This window comes from Brugia malayi, assembly GCF_000002995.4.
Source record: "Brugia malayi strain FR3 genome assembly, contig: Bm_v4_Chr2_contig_001, whole genome shotgun sequence".
In the NCBI taxonomy this organism is placed as follows: Eukaryota; Metazoa; Nematoda; class Chromadorea; order Rhabditida; family Onchocercidae; genus Brugia; species Brugia malayi.
This window is the reverse complement of record NW_025062476.1, coordinates 12,111,392-12,132,190: the sequence shown is the minus strand read 5'-3', so window position 1 is coordinate 12,132,190 and position 20,799 is coordinate 12,111,392. Positions and strand designations below refer to the sequence as shown.

Here is a 20,799-nt window from a genome sequence, read left to right as displayed (position 1 = left end):
ATTTTAGCTACGGATTTTATAAATCGGATCTTTTAATTGCTGGCTCTAACCTCTTCTATTTCATGGTGATACATATATTATTAAATGAATTTCATTTCAGTATAACTGAATTGCTTCACTCCTTCGAAAAGAAAGAAAGAAAATTCCCACAAATTTAGATTCAAATTTACCATTACAACGAGTAATTAAATAAATAAAAGTAGTAAAATTAAGAAACGAAGAAGCTATTACGTAAACAAAATAAAAACAGCGTTTTTTTTATCGCAAATTTAAATTTAAATTATTAAATTTAAACTATGAAAAATTGCGCGTTATTACACATATCGCATTGATTTGCGCAATTGTACAGTCTTAATTATTTTAGTATCATAAATAAACTCTACTAATTACAGTCCACTTATGCGATTGTTAATTAGGACTTCTTTCGTAATTTAATTAAATTTAATTTTTTTTAATCTATCAATTTAATTTGATTGTAAATTTCGTGATTTAATTCAATTTCTTAATTTAATAAATTCGCAGAACCCCTACGATTAACTCCGCTTTTGTTCATTTATCGAATTACTTTTGTTATGTTCAGAGAAATACTTGGCGTTTTTCTTTAAAAGTGCTAATTATTGCAATAATGTTATTTAAATTATTTCAGGATGCCGTCATCATCAATCCGGAAAAAAGTATATGGCTTAATACGTACCACATTTTCATCTTTAGCACCCGATGACGGTAATGATAATGGTAATGAGAACGGTGGTGATAATTTAATTGGTGATAAAAATGGTAAATATATTACAAATAATGGTAGTAGTGTCAAAGCTCCAACAACTACTAATTCGTGTATTCCTGATGATTGCTCACCGTTAACCCCAACAACTAGCAATTCCTTCATTTCACAGTGCATTTTTAAGAAGTACGCGGATTTTTTATGCAATTTAAAATTAAATATTTTTTTAAAAAAAAAACAAAAAGATATGTTTTCTTTTTTAAATTGATGTATTAACATCGCGATATTTTTATCCTAAGTTTCTCTGTAAATTTAAAATGTAAAATTTTATCAGTATTTTTCTATTTTAAATGAAGTTAAAATTTGAATGCAGCATTTGCTATACCTATGAATCCCCGTTTATTCCAGTCATCAAATTTTTCGAAAATTTTGGTTTTACAAATTTTTTATTTACATTACACAAATAATTTACACATTATGATGTTACTTCTTTGTGGCATCGGAAAATGTATCTTATATTGGTAGTTCCTGGTTATTATGATATCAAATTTGTAATGTGAAAAAGATTTGCTAAATCTCATACTGCAAAAATTTATTAAAATTCATCGAGAGATTTTTAATTTCAGCAGTAGTGTTTCTGTTTCATTAATTTCTTTTAGTAAAAAAAATGGTGTGAAATATGGAACGGAAATTTATTCTGGTAAAACGGGTCTTGATTTGCCGATTTTGCTGTTGGAACCTTTATCTAAGAATGTTTGTGCTTCATATACTGGTCCAGAAGGGGGACTTATGGAGGTACATTGATAAATCAGCTAACTTTTGTAATATATAATTTATTTATTTTTAACTTTCTCACATTTTATATCTTCATAAGAGGTTTAATCGGTAAATTCGAAATTAATTTTCTAACATTTTTTAGGTGGTAGGCATACGTCATCAACCGATTGTTCGAATGGCAAATTTAGATGATGAACTTTGCTTAAGTTTTGACGGTGATTTGTCAGTAGATATAGAGCATTCCTTGAATGATGAATTTCAAACTCTGCAGCATAATCATTTACGGCAGTCATCATCTGGTTTGATGGGTTCATATACCTCACTGATTGATTCATTGGTTATGGGAGATGCAGCACTACGATCAGATACTGGTATAACTGTTCTTTATTTTTTGAACTTAAAATCTTAATTTCGAAATTTCCCTACGAATTCTTCTAAAATTCATTCCATACTTAACTTGTTTCCTTTTGATAATTTATATTACAGTTATATTACGCCATTCTTATACCATCAATCTAAGCCTATTTATTTTGTAATCTTTCATCCTATTATTACAATTATAGCTCTTTTTTTTTTTTAGAAAGTTATAACTGGAATTGTTTTAATGAAGAACGCTGCTTCGGATTATCAACAACACTTTATGAACAAAATCCATTGACAGGCGTTAATGCTGGTAATCCAATAGCAGATGCTTTTGGTATTGTAGCTCGTGATAATAATGTTATAATGGCATTAGCGGATGGTGTTAATTGGGGTGAAGGAGCTCGTTTGGCTGCACGATGTGCAATACGAGGAGCTATTGATCATCTTAATTATCATCTTTTCGCAGAGGAATGTAGAACAAGCACTGTTCGTTATTCATTTTTTTTTCCTAAAAATTTTAATCATTATTGTTAAATTTTAAAACATAATTGGAAAAAATAATATTATTGAAATTTTAATTAAAGTTGCTTTTTTTTTACTGTTGTTTTAATTGTATTTTTACAGTTTTAATGTTGAAAGAAGTAATAAAAGGATAGATTAATTAGTTTATTATTGCTATAATTTTTTTTTTTTAATTTGGAAAACTGACTCAAAGTAAACTATCTTATTTAGCTAACATATGGTAGCTAGTTAAATGATGCAATTGCTGTAGAATGAAAGTAGACTGCAATAAAGTAACTGTTGTTATTAGATAGAAAAGATTTCAAGAATTATGGATGGGATGTCACTCTTATGTTTTATAGCAATTTATAGTCAATTCCTTGGGGACATCGTTTTATTTGCCTATCTGTTTACTGAATCTTGTCTTTATGTACATGTAAAAATTTATATCTGATAATAGATTGGTCGGCATTTTTTATGCTCATTTTCTTAACTTGTTATTAGTGTGATAATTGTGGCGTAAAAATTTTGCTAATTTATCATTTTATATTTTCTAAATATTTAAATTTTGATTTGACTTTTAGCTTCTTAAAATATTTTTAGGAGATATTCCATAGATTACTTGGTGCATTTCATTCTGCTCATGCACTAATTTTACAAGAAGGTGGTCTTCTAACAACACTATGTGTAGCTGTTGCAGTACAACTGAAAGGAAGTACGACATGGGTACTATGTGTTTGTAATGTCGGTGATTCATTATGTTTTGTGTACAGTCCAAAAACTGGTGTTCAAGAGGTACATTTGAAAGAATTCAAAATATGATAATTGATTTAAAAATATAATCATCTTTATTGTTGAAACTTTGAAATTTTAAAGCTTATATTCAGTGAGTATCTTAAATTTGATTTAATTTATATTCATTTAAAGATTACAATTGCTTCACACGATATATGCAGTATGCGTGATATGCGTGATGCTGGTGGTGCATTGGGACCTGTTGATGGTACAAATCCTCAGTTGCACAATCTTACATGTTCTATGACATTCGTAGAACCAGGTAGGAATTGAAGTTTTCACTTTCAACATTTCATTCCACGGAAGGAGTCAAAGAGATACATGAGTAAGGAATTCAAAAAAAAAAAAAGAATGGTTATGGATATCTGAAGTTTATTTAGAACGTATGAAAAAGATTTTTTTTTTTAGATGATGTGATATTCATAACATCAGATGGTGTGTCTGATAATTTTGACCCGGTAGTTGGAAAATTTTGTGTTATTAAGAGGTCTTCAGAACAAATGGATCCTCCAGAAAAATGCGAACCAGTTGTAATGTATATTTGTTTCAAAATTATTTATATAAATATTTGTTCTGTTTCTAAATTTAATTGAAATTCATTAATAGCATGTAATTAATTATAGTCATTCAGTGTAACGTATTTTATTTGCTGGTGAATGTTTTTTTGTGTTAAGTTATTAAGTAGTTTTAGATATATGTTTTTAAAATTACAAAATTACTAGATGAAATTTTTGACTAGATCTGTTCTTTTTAGATCAGTAGATAATGATGATAAAAACCGAGATGCTGAATTTGCTCGAATACGCACCTGCAATGCATCACTTCCATGTGTTGATGCTGAAGAGCGTCACGAGTTGATGTTGTTAAGGTATTGCAATTTTCAATTTTATATTTGTACAAAATTGAAAAAGAAAAACTTTGTTTTGAATTTGAAGTATGAATTTTTTTTTTTCGGACTTTAGATTTTCAAAGCTGAAGAGAAACTTTGTAAATGTTTCTCAATTTTGTCGATATTTTATTAGTATTCTATTATAATAATTATTTATAATATATGTTCTTTTTTGAGGATGGGTGATATAATTTCAAATGGTATCCTTCCACCCATGTCAAGATTAAGATCTTCGCCATCACGTAGATCAAGATCACCGATTGGTGATGGTGTTGTTGTTAGTGCTAGTAAAGTGTGTCATAATCTCATTCAGTTTGCTCAGCAGCTATCCATGTAAGCTTATGTTTATGAATTTTCATACAGTTATGCCTGATAACTAACATACTAGCGTTCTTATGTTGAATAGAGATAAAATTGAAAAGAAACGAATAACTTAGTTACATGGAAATTGGATTTATTTTCTTTTTTTTCGTTCATTTCTTTCACTTATTGTTGTAGCATTCAATTTTGCAGTTTAGTTAATATTTATTTTATTCTTTTTAACTTGAATTTTGCCTATAATGGTTTATTTAGCAAGAGTGCTTTTTTTTTTTTTTTTTTTTTTCAGTAGCTGCTATGCAGCATGATTCACAATGCAGAAGGTAAAAGTATGGAAAGAAGCACTGTTAACTTTATTATTTCTATTATTTAAAGTGCTCCACTTTCTAGAAATTTGTTTTGTCCATATGAAAAGGATATCTTTTATTATCGCTTTGTACAATATTTTAAATTTTCAACCAAAAGAAGTATAGTGAATCATGCTAATGTTTACTGTTATAAATTTAATAATAATTTAGAAAATTCTGTTTGATGTATTGGCTGTTCCTTTTTAAAGTACATAACTATTCTTTCTGCTTATCTTTTACATTTCTTGTTTTTTGTTTATCTCAATTTTGCATCTTTTTTTTATAGGGCAAAACGTCGAACTCTGGAGGACCCAGAATTGTATCAAATTGAGAAACATCTGACAAAAAGTGAGCAACGTAATCATCGTAAAATGGTACGATGTAAACTGAGTGAAATGCCTGGAAAATTAGATCATGCAACGGTTGTAGCTTTTAAAGTTGGGATTTGGCCAACTGATGATGGTATGTACATTTGCAAAAATTACATATAATATATCAAAAATTGAGAAAAGGCGATTGAGGCTAAATTACATGAAATAAACGAAAATAATTTGAGTTTGTTTGATAAATATTTAAATTTTCAAAATTAACATGTGATGTGAAAAATTATTAAGAAAACTGTCTATTCTGTATTAGATGTAGCTGAAATCATTTCATAACATAAAGTTTGCATAGTTAATTCACATCATTGCATTTATGATAGTTAATTTAGGTAGAATTTCAAATTAGAATTGGTAATTTTGTTTTGTCCATATTTTATTTTAGATGCAACAAGTGAGAAATCATTGTTATTAAATGACTGTTTGAATGATTCAATTTCAACTATACACTGTGAAAACGAAGCAAAAGCAGATGTTAAGTCATCAATGATGGGAAATATTGAGGAAGAAATGACATGTAATGTAAATTTCACTGTACAAAACAATTTCATGGTACATACACAAATTTCTGTACCATGCAATGATCCAGTAAGAGCAACTGCAACACTGAACATGAATGTTGATAATGCACAATTGCAGTTAACTGAAATGAATAAAGGAATAAAAAATAGTAGCTGTAATCAAGAGATACCGGTAAGTTTTATATTTTCAATTAATGAAAATTAGAAATCAAATTAATCATTATACAAAATTAGGCTTGCAATTATTGAAATTTATATTTTATAGCAAATTAAAAATCAATCATTTGCTAATGAAAATTATGACTGAGGTAAATATTTCATAGTTTTTAAAATTAGAGGTGTAATTAATGAAATCTTTTTGTAATTTCACATTTTCATATGTTTAGATATCAAATAAATCAGATGATGTTAAAATCCACAAAAAGCATCCACGTGGATCCACTGGTCGACATACGCTTTCAGTGGATGTCACATGGTTAAAAAAGTTTGTAGTGCTCAAGCATTCTGCAAGTGAATCCATAAATGAAGATGAGAAAACAAAGTAAATTCTTTTTTCCTAAACTCTGCAAAATTTTTCAAATATATTTTTTCTACTTTTACACTAAAACTAGCAGATATTATTAATTTTAACATTCTGTTTTAGTTTATTATTAAACTTTCATATAGGAATAATTACGGTGGTGGTGAAACTGAAAGGCCACAAATATTGTCACTACGTCAACGTATTCGTAGTCTCATGGGTTCAGCTCGTAGCGTAATTCAGACAAGTGCTGCTGGAACACCAAATAGAGAATTATCCTCACGTAATGCATTCTCGAAGAAAGTATCTTCTGCCAATTCATCACCAAGGAAAAAATCACAAGCTTATTAACATTTACTTATTGCATTAACGGTTAATTAATTGAATATTTTATTCAAGTTTGAAATAATTGTATAAATTGACTGCTGAGATTTATAATTTAGTACTGCTACTTAACATATTGGACTCTTGCTACCATTGTTTGGGATATGTTACCTCTGAAATTCAAATTTTTTACATGTTGTTTTAATTGTAGAAACATTGGAAGAGTAGTTAAATTACATTTTCTTACTTTTAATATTTATAAGAAAGAAGACTGATATCAAATTTAGTCTGAAATGAAAAAAAAAAAAAAAAAAAACTCATATATTATCTTAGACTATTTAATTGCTAAACTGCTATTCACACTTGATTAATCTTTATGTTATATGTAAATTTCCTGCACTGCCATTACTGTAGTTCTTAAATGCTCTATTTTTGTTTTCAGGTATTACTTCCATTATTGCCTCTACTTCTAAATAATAAGAAAATGTGTGAACCAAGAAAATTCATTTCTTCCCTATTTTATTTTATTTCTCTTTCTCTGTGATTATTCAATTACAACTAAGTAGAACTGTGTGTATATCACGATAAATATCAAATTCTATAATTTTCCTTAATTTTGCTCTGCTAAATATTATCTGAGATATTAGTCGAAAACTAACAGTGCAAACTGCATGAATAATTCTGGTAAATATAAATCATGCAAGCGAGCATTCATTATTAAAAACACAATATCTTAGAAAAATTCGAGATGCTTGCAAAGTGCTTAAGGAAAGAAAACATTCTCAGTTAAAAATGGATATTTTTAAATATCCATTTTTAATTGAAATAGTGCTTTAAATCATCAAGAAGGATGTGATGTAAATTTTTAATAGTTTTGGGTAAAAATTATATTTAATAATAATCATAACTAATACTCCTAATCGGTTCCGCTTTTTTTTTGTTTCCTGCAATCCAGGAATTGCAGAACCACTCTGTTCCATTCTTTCAATGAAATATTTAGATAATGACAAATTTGCTGTATTATCTTACAGTTTTCATGAAATTTATAACATTTAATTTTCCACCACAGTTACTCATTATTACATGTTTTCTCATTTTCTCAATTAATAAGATATAAAAATCGATGAAGAAAGAAAAATCATCAAACATATCAATGTACACTTTGTAAAATATTATAAGTATATTTTTCATTTAAAATTTCAAAATATACACTGTAGTGCTAATAACTTATCCTCCCACAAAGGTAATTCCATCATTGCCCTGCTGTAGCATATTTCAATTACAACAGCAACAACAAGGCTTGATGAAATATCCTATCAACAACAACATTAATAACCTTGGAAGTAGGTAAAGAGGTCAATATTCAAATTACATACAGCATTTTTTGAATTGCTCATAAAAAGGAAAAAAAAAAATTCCAACATACGTCCAAAGAAAAAAAAAAATAAAAATAAGTTCACCAACAATAAAAGCATTTTTGCTGATTGGTGGAAAACCCTATGATTAAAGTATGAATTGCCTTTTTGAAAGCGCATACTAAATTAATACAAATGACGACGACAAAATTAAAGGATGAATACACAATTATAAAAGAGAGCAAAAAATGAAATAAAGAGCAAATACCAGAAAATAGGATTCCCAGAAAAATGTTTAACACTGAAATAAACGATTGAAATAAAACATAAGCTTTAAGTAAGAGAGAGAAAGAGGAAAAAAAAAAGTTATTTCCTATTTCTAAATTACCGGAAAAGTTTGTTTACTTCTTCAAACATTAAAATATACAAATACACGCATACATACACATAGATACATACATATACATATATGCAACACTACAGAAGATAGAGGTCACATGCTGTTCAATTCGGTAACGGCGAATATTTCTTGATCATTGGGCATTGAATGAAAATCTTCCGATGAGCTATGCCTTGAATGGAAATCCGCTGGACTTGAAAAACCGGAAATTTGTTGATGCCCACGATTTTGTAAAATTTTTCGCCAAATGCGACACACTATACCACCTCTGTAAAATATAACAAATGTAGCAGATTGACAAATTGGAAATATAATCTACCTACAATCAAAAAGATATATGCAGAATATCAAGTTATGACTTTTAGGTATTATGAAAAGCAGTTTATAATGAACAACTGAAACTTGTTGAAATTATAGCTAGGAATTACAGCAGACGAGAATTTTCACTCGCTTAGAATAAACTTCTTATTTCTTTCCATTTCCTTTATCGCTTATAATGTAGTTCTTAACAAAATGAGTACTAATCGCTATTTTAATATGATATTACCTTAGATTAAGTCTCATCAAGTCTTCTCGAGTGACAAAATCGAGAAGATCTTGCTTTGTATATTCTTCCTCCTGAATTCGTCTTATTGTAGCATTATCACATCCAAAAGAACGTAACCATTGTGCCAATTCATCATTCCGAACATTTCTTAAAAGAAATACTGAAATTAACAATTGCAATGAATGGTATAACTTCAATTTGTACAAATATATATTACAATTTTAATTTTTTTCTAAATTTGAACAAAAATTTGGTTAATTTCAGTGCAGCTCCTTCTTCTAAATTAATTTAAATTCAACTTAAAGAAATTAATCAACTCACGATGAAGCTCCAAGACGATTAAATGGTTCTTGTTCAAAGGATTGAATACTACCCACTGTACATATTGGCGAAGATTTAGAATCCGATTTAGTTTCTAACGGTGATAAGGGAAAACCGGATGGTAACGATGGTAGTGTTAGCAGTTGCTGATTACTAGATGTATTATCGTTATCAGACAATAAGTCAGACAAACGTTCTACACGCAATCTTTTCTCTTTTAGAGTAGTCTGAAGTAATTCATTGTATTCACGTTCAACCGCAACCAATTCCTCAAATAACCTGAAAGAATGGCTTGCAAAAGAGAGAGTTCAAAAAAAAAAAAAAAAAAACTGCAGGGAAGAAAACTGAAATGTAGGATATCTTTGAAATTTTAAAAATAAATAACTTTTGCTAAGAAATATCATTAAAATAAAACATTCTGCTCGAGATTTTTCAATTCATAAAAAAAGAAGAATGATAATTAATTTTACCTCCTATTCTCATCAACCAGTGCACGCATTTCTTTCCTCATTTCCGGTGAAAAATTACCCCACATAGCTTCTCGTGTAATACCACGTGACGCAGAACATGATTGACTATCCACAGTTGAATGTTCACTATGAGAACCACCACTTTCACGAGATATCGATGACATACGATTACCTGGTGCATCCTGTACCGATAGCATTGCTGACAGATCTGAAAAACTTATTACTTGTGGTGTGGTACCATCAGCACTCATAAATGATATAATATAAATGAATATGAACCGAAGCTTTTCTTAAAAAAAAAAATCGTACTTGAGATTTCCACTTATTCTTATCCGATGCACACAGCTAAATTACTGAAAATGCTTCTATATTGCCATCTAAATGTCCCAATTGCTTTTAGTAATCTGATATGAAAGCATCATCAAAAAACTTCTTTCATAGCAACAAGGCTAACAAAAAAAAAAAAAAAAAAAAAAAAAAAAGGTGCAAGTTGCCATAAATCAATGCATGCCAAATGATAACTTGAAATAAATTTGTTTGAATAAATCTATTAATTTAAATCCAAAAAATGTGTTGATTGCATGATTATTAGAAAAAATAACGAAATTATTGTCGGAAGAAGATTATGGTATCAATTTAACTGAAAACTGTTACAAGAAAGAAATATATAATCTATTGAATTTTAACTTCGAAATACTAATAATTCACTATAGTTACATGCAAATACTTCTAATGTTACAAATTTACAAAGAAAAAAAAAAACCACCGGAACCCAGAGATGGAACCTCAGAAATCTGAAAAACAAAAGAGAATAATTCATTTAGTTGTTAAAAAGAAACCAAATGGAATGTGAGAAAAAACAAGAAACATACTAACACAATCAATAAGCACAGAGGATGAAACATATTTCACGAAGAAAGCCACAGAAGACAAATGACTCATTCTGATAAAATAAATCCAATCATTTAGCTATATTGTTTCAAATTTAACTTATTTAATTTGCAAACTGCAATTCCTACTCAACTTGTCTCGCTTTTTTCTGCTCCCAATACTTCATTTTTCGTTATCATTTAAATGCATTTTTGTTGTAAAACTTGATAAAATATCCAGAGTTATGGGAAAATATTTAATATATTACGGGTCTAATAGGCATTAAAAAAAAAAAAAAAAAACTGTAATGTAATAACCAGTCTAAGTCTATTGTAATGGAAAATATTAAACTTTATGAAAGTTCAGGGTAGCCATATAACCTGTTAATGATACAACAACACAGTATAACTAACTATGTATCGAAAATATGGACAACCAATGCTTTATAAAATAACTACTGAAATAAAATTAAGTAATTGAGCATCAAAGATATACAATCTCTTTTTTTTTTTTTTATGAGACAAACGTTAGTATTGAGAAAAAAATCACGTTAGTTAACTAAAGAAATATTAACATATTTTTATATTTGATGATAAGTGAGATAGTTCGGAGACGTTTCGTGTGTATCGTTGCTGACGTAACAATTTTTTTTTCTGTTTTTTTTTTTTTTTTTTTTTTTATACAGTTTTCACATAAATTTATTAAAATAATACCTGGAGAAAGGATACTAACAGCAGCTTGCACAGCACTCCGTATCAGGTTATCAAGAGCAAAAATCCAATGTGGTTTGATGGTCTGTTGACGAAGTGATGGTTGTACTGCTTCTGAAAAACCGTAAAGTGCAAGATTAACCTGTGATATGGCGGCAGGCTCAAAATCAAGTTGTGCTCGGACCGTATCAATTGCATCCTGAAAATATGATCATAAATACTTCAAAAATTTCAAGAATTTTTTTTCAAAAAGAAGTATTTCATGAGCAAGACTTTTTTTTTTTTTTTTTTAAAAGGATTTATGACTGATGAATTTACTATTATCAAGAACTCCGTTTATTCATATTTCCTGAACATAATAAGCTTCAAAATAGTCTACTGATTTTACATACTATTTCGAAAAATTTACATATTAATTATGAAACCTGTAATATCTTCAAGTTTCTGTAGAACATTAAAAAAATGCATACAGACTTACTTGTATAGGAGCTGTATCCTTTGAAAATAAATAATTGCGCATGCCAAGCAGCAAAGTTAATAGCATCTCCTGAAATTTTTCATATTGCATAATATACTTTAAAAACTTCATAAAATAAATCAATATGTCTTCTTGCAACAATTAGTGAGTGATTTACCTTTGTGACAACTAAATCACCCGCAAATTGACTCTTTGTAAGATGTTCATACCAATTATCAATAATCTAGAAAAAGAAGAAATTAGTAACGGTTAAATAATCCTTGGGTGCTTCAAATTTGGTCGTATTTAAATCTTCTAAAAACTGTGTTCGTCTTTCAAAAAAGAAAAAAAAAATTAATGTGCTTGTAATTTAAAGTCATATGCAAATAAAATGAAACGAATACTTCAATTTTATAATCCAACATGAAACGAGCCAAAGTATTACGACGTTCAGAATCTTTTTTAAGCATAAAGAAACGCGAAGAAATTCCACTTTCATCTGAAGCCATCCGATTTAAAGAAATGGAACTTGTAAATGATGAGACGACACCATTCATCGATGGATTATTAAATACTGATGACGAATTCAACTGCGGGTGAGTATTATCATCTGCAAAAATTCATCTCAACTTTTGCTTTTCTCATCCAAGAATAAATTTAAAAATTTATTAGAAAAGGAAAGTGAATCAAACCAAATCAAACAAAATAAGCCGCTAAATAATTTCAAATGAAATAAATGATAGATAAAATGATTACCAATAACTGGTGATGAAGGCTGACTTAGCTGTAAATTGTACGAATTTGGACTGATGGTACTATGATCCAGTTGATATGATGTAAGACGTGGAGCTGTTGCACTTTCAATTAACAAATGTAAATTCTTCACTGTTTCGGTATCCTTATCTGCTTCTCCTTGCGCACCAATATAGGACACTGAACGTTGCATTTCTGCAAATTTCGTATTTTATGTAATGTAAATAGGGCAACTGAAAAATCTATTTTGGTCTCTGATTTCAAATGCAGGTATAAAAAACAAGAAAGAATTATGAAAAAAAAGAAAAAATACTTGAAATTCTAATAGTGAAAGCGATGAAAATGTTATGAATGATAACATAGAAAATCATTCGGAAAACAAACAGACATTAAATTTCAAAGTGATCACAGATTATTAAAATGTAGTAGCAATGAGCATTACGTATTAAAATTAAATTTGATAAAAGCAAAGCTAGTAGTAACTGCAGAAATGTAACGGCATATAATATTTCAAAAATTGCTTTTTTCTCTCATCTCATTAAGCATTTAAGGATGTAAGAGTAAGTGGGAAAGTTTAACAATTGAAAAGTTTGACATTAAAATGAGCAATGTGTATCTAACAATCAATGATATAAACATCATAAAACTACGTTAAGAATTCAAATGATTCATTGATAATAACATCTTCTTTTAATTCAAAAAAATGTTGTCCATATATTTAGAATGCCATAAACTTACCGCGATTATATTTCCATGCTTCAAAGTGTTTTTTATTAGCACTTCCAGTTCGATTTCTAAAATAGAAACAAACGATTATGAGAAATGCGAAAACTAATATAAATTCCCGTTATATATACAAAAAAAAAAAACTAGTAATGAAAAGTAAAAAAATATACGAATGTGGTATTAAGTGCTGTATGAAAGGATCCATTAACAATTCTGCTGCTGTGGCACGTTTACGTGGATCAGGTTCAAAACATCTGTAAAATTGAGTTCAAAATCTAAGAATGCAATAATAAATGAAATAAATTATAGATGAAACATATAAATTAGAAAACGAAAAGAAATGATTGAAGCAAAAGAGCTGTAGGAAAAGACCATCAACGATTTTATATAGTTCATTCTAACAAATAATGAAAATTTTTTTTGAAGGACTATTGAACAACTGCTATTTTTTTTCCATGCTGTTACACCAGAAATTGCACTGCGAAGTGTATAAGCACTTATCTGTCCTTCAATGATTTCTAATACTAACACATGGAAGTATTACTTCTACTACCATTACTATCCAAAAATAAATTCAGCATACCTCAAAATGAATCGTTTACAACGTTCACTCAAACCATCTGGTATTGGTGGATGAGTCTTGAACATTCCCACCTTAAACATTGCTGCTTGTGGTGAGCCAAGTTCAACAAATGGTGGTCGTCCAGTAGCCATTTCAACCATTGTACAACCAAAGCTCCAAATATCTGCTGGAGCACCGTATCCTCGTTGTCCATGATCGATTACCTAAATAAAAATACAGTGAAAAATTAAACAACACTGAAATCATAAATGTAGCTAATCCTATTGTCAAATCATGCTAAACCGGAAAATCATCTCGGTATTAATGCTTCTAGTTGTTATATAACTATCACGAAGTAAAAGTATACGTATAGGCAAGGATATGGACCGTAAAGCTTAATTAATAAAATATCAATAATTCTTTTAGATAGAAAGCTTACTTCTGGAGCCATATATTGTAACGTTCCAGCAAATGTTTCAGTTACCGGATTTAGACCAGCCAATCGTTTACACGTGCCAAAATCAGATATTTTACATACACCACTGTATGTATTCACCAATACATTATCTCCCTTTATATCACGATGAACTATTTTCTGATCGTGCTACAACAATTTCCAATAAAACAATAAAAACAACAATTTGGAAGGTAAAACTACAAAAAGATAACACTGAAAAGATGAGAATGGAACAATTGTTGTATTTAGGTTGATGTAAAGTTGCTGTACATTTAGTTCGATTTTAATACCAAGAAAATTATGATCCTAATAACTTAGGGCTTACGCTAATTCAAACTGAAAAGCAGGGAAAACAAGTGTAAAAAAAAGTTAAATCATTAAAATACTTAAGTTTTTAGCAATCGATTTATTTATAGACAAATAAAAGATCTGAATCATTCATAAAGTTATACAAACAAAAAGTCTTAAGACATACCAAGTAGCGTAGGCCATCGAGTATCTGTTTGCCATATATTGCCATAGTTTTCTCATTATCTAGCAGTGGACCCCACTTGCTTCGCAGCAACGAACTTAAACTACCTGTAAAAACATCTTCTTTCCGAGATTCGAATAAATTTAAAGGAAAAATTGCAATTTCCCTTTAAATTTATCTTAAAATGACATTTCGCCTACCTCCAGGAACTTGCTCCATGATAATTTGAAAAATATCATTTCCTTGATCCTTTTTCACTAGCTTACATCCAAGATACTGGACAATATTTTGATGTGAAAGAGTTGAATGCAACTGAATCTCTTCCATCAATGGTTGCACTTCCTCTTCATTTTTAACTTCCACTTCTTTTACCACTATCGATCTATTAAAAGTTTAAAACCAATTTTTGAAAAATTTCGCAGTATTTACAAATACAAAAAAGATATAATCTTCCATGAACTAGCGCTTCAAACTACAAGTAAGAAAAAAAAAAAAGAAAAAACCAAGTTAGTCAGAAATATTCTATAAATACATGTACTTCACATAGTTCTTAATTCGGCCATAAACTATTCGATTCTATCATGAACTGAATCTTTGCAAAAAAGATAGCGGAAACAGTAAAACATATAAAGTTACCATGGAATGTGAGTTGTATTTTTGAGAGCAACGACGAATAGATAGTTCAAACTAAACAATTAAGAAAATGAACAAAAGAGTTTGAGATCAATTTACCTCTGCGTTGACAGATCTCTTCCAGCATAAACAACGCCATATGTTCCACGACCAAGTACCACACGATCACCACTGTTTGTTAATTCATACTCGAACTACAACATCAATTACTGTGATTAGAAACCACATTAATGTAATTAATCAATTAATGAAACTTACTGCTTACCTCTAAGCGATTTTGGGCTTCACAGTCGTGCAAAACACGGCCTGCATTACCATCCAATTCATTAATCATTTCAATCAATGAGCCCATTACTCTATAAGAATTGAATATGACAAAAATCTACCCTATATAAACTATCTAATAAACAAGACAGTTAAAAACAAAAAGATGCTGCTTACTTATTGCAATGAGCAGCCGATGGAAACACTAAATTGAAGTCATCTGAATTTTCGTGGACGTAAAGGAACATAGAACGATCGTCACGTTTGGATGCAGAAACTGCTTTAATATTTGCAGCAGTAAAATGCCACCGATGAATGCCTATAGTAGAAGAAATAAAAACATCAAAATTAGATATATTTCTGTGAAATATGCAATTCCAACTTACAAAACTTTGTACCTCCCGTTACGCCTTTAATATTTAAATAGTGCTCCATCGCAATATTATCGATAATTTCAGTTATTTCCATGACTATTAAAAGTTTAATCTATGATTATTCCCAAGCTTACATGAACCAGCAAGAATCCGGCATTAAAAACTTGAAGCCAGAATTCATCAAAATAATGATAGCCTTAATACGACCAGAAAGTAAGAAAGATTTCTTACCTGGAGGAGGTTTCTTTTGTTGACTGCTCTCCAGCACATGACTGAGAATTATTGAACCTTCGCTTACATTCAGTGTCAAAAAACTCGGTGTGTACTGCTGAAAAAAAGTGGAACAGTTTCAATATTACTGCCCTGATAAAGAAAAAATTTCAGCTTGTAACATATCCATAGTTTCCGGGTTCATCCAGTACTTTTGAATTTTATTGCAATTTTCACTGTTAAATTCAAATATTAGTAATAAAAAACAAATAAAATCTCATTCGTTCTACTGCAGCACATAAAGCATTTTAAATCTAAAAAGAGAGAAAATGTAGTCGACAAAAGAATCAGTAATTTTTTAACATGAAATAAAAATACATTAGAAAAGAAAGCTGAACAAAATGACCTTTGTGACTTCTTGAATAAGAACTGGAAAACGACCGCAGACAATTTCTTCTTCTGAATCAATAGCTTCCATAAAAAATTCCGACCAGAACAAAAACTGCTGTTTTTCTTTTTCCACCGGTGACATTGTTGCTGCACAACGATTCAACAATTTTATATTCTCCATTGTTGATTTCAAAAACCTATAAGTTACAAAATTTAGCTAGGGAGAATGATCATACTATAGCTCAGAATGCTGATGAGAGTATCCAAGAGTTAGTGCTCGGATAATAATAGTCTTTCCTTTTTTTTCCCCTAATCATTTCATCACTTCCCTTATTTCGTCTCATTTTGTTTTTTCTAAAAATATTACGCACCCTGAGTCAGAATATGTTTGAATTATTTCGCTTACCAAATGGGTGGTTTCAAAATTGCCATTTTTAATGCTGCTTGGCATGCTTTCGGATAATCATCAGCTAATACCGAAACTTCGAAGTATGTAGCCACATCCCAATATTCCGTTAAATTTGACAAAGCACCCTTTCTTCCAAGTAAACTGTTAAGTACGACAGCTGTAATTTAATAAATGAAAACCATCTTGTCTGATAATAAACAAATATTTCCATTTTGGAAGAAATTACACCCATATTACTGGCCAAGGTTCTCTATAATATCAATAAATGATAAACATGCCACAGCATCCGACACTATATCATATTGTTATCAAGCAAGAGGTTACATCATCAATAATAGCATACCAATTTGCTGCATTTCACTATTATTTTCGAATGTATCACCACGAGCACGCAATAATGTTATCAAATTTATTCCGGAATATTCCAAAGGTGATAAATCGAATGCTCGTCGATACCACTCAATAGCTTTGTCCAATGATTCACGATCCTCATAATTACTGGTGATGAATTTGTCCTTGTAGATACGTCCTGCCAAGCATATTATATCAGGCGATACGGCAGTGCCATCATTACAATTGGAAGTTACTTGCAATACCGTTTGCAAAGCTCGATCACGATCACCCTCTTCGTTACGTCTAAAATTTTTAGATTCCTAAACAGTGTTAACAAATAAAATTCATGAATAAACAAATGAAGGAAATTGGATTCCTCACAATCCCAAATGAAAGCCTTATCAGGGCAAGGTATATATTAAATACTGAAAGTTAATATGATATAAAAAAAGAAATTCCTTTCCAGTTCTATGTTACAAACAAATCTGACGTATTTCGAAAAAATGAGGCAAAACTAATAACCTATTAAGTGCAAAGGCATAGAGGAATCGTATAGCCTGTGCATTTACAATGGAGCAATTTTCGATCCGACTGAGATCATCGTAAAGACTTATCATCGCATCGTAATTTTGATAATCTCTGAAACTTCTTAATGAAAATGCAATTTGCGGCTGGGTTATAGTGGTCGCAAAATAAGAGTACTTTTTTACATTTTTTCATGGTATGCTTTCATGCCAGCTAATACTGGATCAAACTTTACATTATTCCACATGACGACAGTAATTGTCCTTAAAATTAAATAAGGATATCTTATTATGATGTAAGAATGCAAAAGGTAAAATAAAATTGATGATAACATTTGTGTTAAGATTGATACTGCTACTAGATGATGAGAACTATGATGAAGCAAGCTGATATTGCAGGTCTTTTGCAGAAAGCTTTGAAACTTTTCTAACAACCAATTGCATTAATACAAAAGCTTTTTGCATTGGATGTCTGCATCAGCAAAAATAATCATGAAAATTTGGTAAAAGCAACTGAATATGGCAAAAATATAACGATCAAAAAAGTAGCAATTCTAAAAATTATTAATCAAATTTACCTATAACTTAGCATGAACTGATAAAGTGTGTCAACACTTAATACATCCGGATTATCTAGCCGATGTCTCATTTTATCGAGGAAGCGGTTAGCTTCAGCAACATCTTGCGTTTCACGTGCCTTTCGAAGATCAGACAAGAATTTCTCACGTGAATGTGCTGAAGCTTCAATTTGGACACTTTTCAAGGCCTGTTTCATTCGTGAACGGAATGTTACCAGACGCCCGCATTTGCTATGTGGCTGAAAATTAACCGAATAACGACTCTGAAAATTTTCATATTTGACATAAAATTACATTCCCATCTATACTAATTGCTTAACTTGTTTTTAAAACAATGTAGTGAATGAAGCCAGGATAGTTTGGTAACTGGTAGAGCAAACATTCCTAAAAAAAAAGACACGTTGGGGTCCTCTAAAAAACCCATTACTGCGGAAAACATGCTTCAGTGACTTAATGGGAACCTTCTTCGCATGGTATTAACTCACAGCAGTAATTCAAAGTCAACTCAGTTGAGATAAAACTAAAGAGGAAGAAATAAATTTTCAGAATTCCTAAAATCCAGAACAAAACAGTACCTTTTCAGCTATTTGATCAATACCACTTTTAAGTTGAGACAAACTGTCAATCTTTGACGTTTTATCAACCGAAACCAATGATGAACTGTCATTTGGTAAAATGTATGCTATTAGCGGTAAGTGAGCCAATGTTTTCTGAAATATATATATATTGTTCAAATACTGCATTTTTGCAATTATATCGAGGTATCTCAATACTCCTTATAAAATAATAGAAATGAAAGGCTTTTTCCGACCGTAATAAACATTGAGACAAACTGTCAATCTGGCACAAAACTGAATATCGAGTTCAGACCACCTACGAAATGTGAGCCATCTAATTAATTACTTTAACTGGTTAAATCACTTAATCTATAAATATAAAACAAACTTTAAGAGCTTTAACGAGTGATTCAGAAGTTTCTTCCGTTAGGATGATATTATATGACTGGCCCATGGATTCACGTACTCCTATATGATAACAAAGACTTGGTTGTTGCTGTGCAATGGAAACATCAACCAGTGCTACATCAGCATTGTAGAAAACATCAAGTGCATTTGTTTCGCCAAAATCAAGACGATCAAAATCTAAGTGCTGGAATAATCTTGGTAATATTCATCATTTCCAAGCTTAAAAAAATATTTCCTTACTTATTTTAAGGAAATATTTCCTTAATATTTCCTTTTTCAATTTTCATTTTTTTTTTTTTTTGAAAATATGCATCTCAAAAGCAAAGGGTATAATCTAAAGTTATCGATATATACAAAGTTTGTTATTTCAATATATTTATCTCGGAAATCTATGCATATGCATATTGCGTGCTCACCGTTAAATTAACATTCAGTGAGTCCGCAACCTTCTGAACATCACTGCAAGCCATTTCACGTATTTTCATATTTTTTGCAGCCTTCAAATCCATTACCAGTACAATCTGGAAGCAGATGTAATACCATCACCGAATTGCTTGAAATTACTCAGTTTAAAAACTTGAGCGAAGTTTAACCTTGTTGAGACTGTATCTTGCTGTTATATTAATTCTTAAAATTTTCATCCCTGAATTCCTGAATTTTATGTCCCATTTATAGTTTTCCATTCTGTTTCAACATCGCAGTCACTGTGATGATCACTTAATTTAATAACTCTCTTTTTTGTTTACTCACATAAAATCATTCCTATGTATCATTTTCCACAACAAAAACTAAACAAAATTCCATCAATTCCATTTGAAGTTGTACATACATATTCGAATTGGAGTTCATTCAAGATATTTCTCGAAATGTAATTCATTTGTGACATGAAATATCAATTGCACTGTCGAAATGAAATGAAAGAATGAACCTGAAGTTTTCGGGCAAAATGTGCTGCAGCATTTGTAGCATATTTATCGGTGGATATTGGTGAAGTGATAGTGGATGGTACACGGGTAATAACGCCCGGCGGAGCTGTTCGAGGAGGTAGTGGTATTGGACAAATGACCGCGTTTGGTTGTTCAGCCATTATCCAAGTGCTTCATTGCAGATATTTCTGCACCTTACAAGCATCTAGATTTGCTGTACTATTGTTATTATTACTATTGATTGATAGATGAATTTGATAATGATGATTATGATGATAAGATAAGCAAATAATCTGTAATGCAATAAGATATCAGCAAAGGATTTTATTACTTTTCTTCTTTTTAGAAATATTTGACAATAAAAGAATATTTGATATGAAAAATAATTTTACTTAACAAATACGAAAAATTTACAAAACCATTCAAATCTTCTATAACATTTCAGATTAGCACTAGATAAAACAAACACTTTATTCAAAGCGGCCAATCAGTCATAACACAAAAACGCCTAATGCTTTGCGGCTCTTCTTTGCAACTCTTTCGTCTCTTAATATTTTGAAAATTTAATTTCGAAAATGAAAAGTTATTATGTTGTGATATATATATATATACAATGAAAAATATATTATAAGCAGAA

At 30.1% G+C, this 20,799-nt stretch overlaps 2 protein-coding genes across 2 annotated transcripts; one reads left to right on the top strand and one right to left on the bottom strand.

The window, feature by feature from the left end:
• Nucleotides 1-647: 647 nt before the first annotated feature.
• On the top strand, nt 648-6,483 carry Bm3803 (uncharacterized protein; the record flags this gene model as incomplete). The annotated part of the gene is made up of 13 exons (XM_001894793.2): nt 648-907; nt 1,381-1,516; nt 1,641-1,869; nt 2,079-2,347; nt 2,966-3,157; nt 3,290-3,419; nt 3,566-3,692; nt 3,912-4,025; nt 4,224-4,379; nt 4,998-5,173; nt 5,477-5,784; nt 5,999-6,153; nt 6,279-6,483. The coding sequence occupies 13 exons, from the start codon at nt 648-650 to the stop codon at nt 6,481-6,483; spliced, it is 2,457 nt and encodes an 818-aa protein (XP_001894828.2).
• Nucleotides 6,484-8,304: 1,821 nt separating this feature from the next.
• On the bottom strand, nt 8,305-20,323 carry Bma-nsy-1 (Neuronal symmetry protein 1, putative; the record flags this gene model as incomplete). Its single annotated transcript, XM_043079329.1, has 28 exons — nt 8,305-8,479; nt 8,759-8,905; nt 9,080-9,358; nt 9,550-9,757; nt 11,133-11,328; nt 11,608-11,676; nt 11,765-11,830; nt 11,991-12,196; nt 12,343-12,534; nt 13,078-13,133; nt 13,236-13,319; nt 13,649-13,851; nt 14,067-14,231; nt 14,560-14,663; nt 14,757-14,938; nt 15,289-15,383; nt 15,455-15,545; nt 15,631-15,772; nt 16,059-16,155; nt 16,444-16,624; nt 16,834-16,993; nt 17,180-17,472; nt 17,692-17,808; nt 18,272-18,510; nt 18,847-18,981; nt 19,217-19,420; nt 19,653-19,757; nt 20,165-20,323. The coding sequence occupies 28 exons, from the start codon at nt 20,321-20,323 to the stop codon at nt 8,305-8,307; spliced, it is 4,350 nt and encodes a 1,449-aa protein (XP_042935263.1).
• Nucleotides 20,324-20,799: the final 476 nt, after the last annotated feature.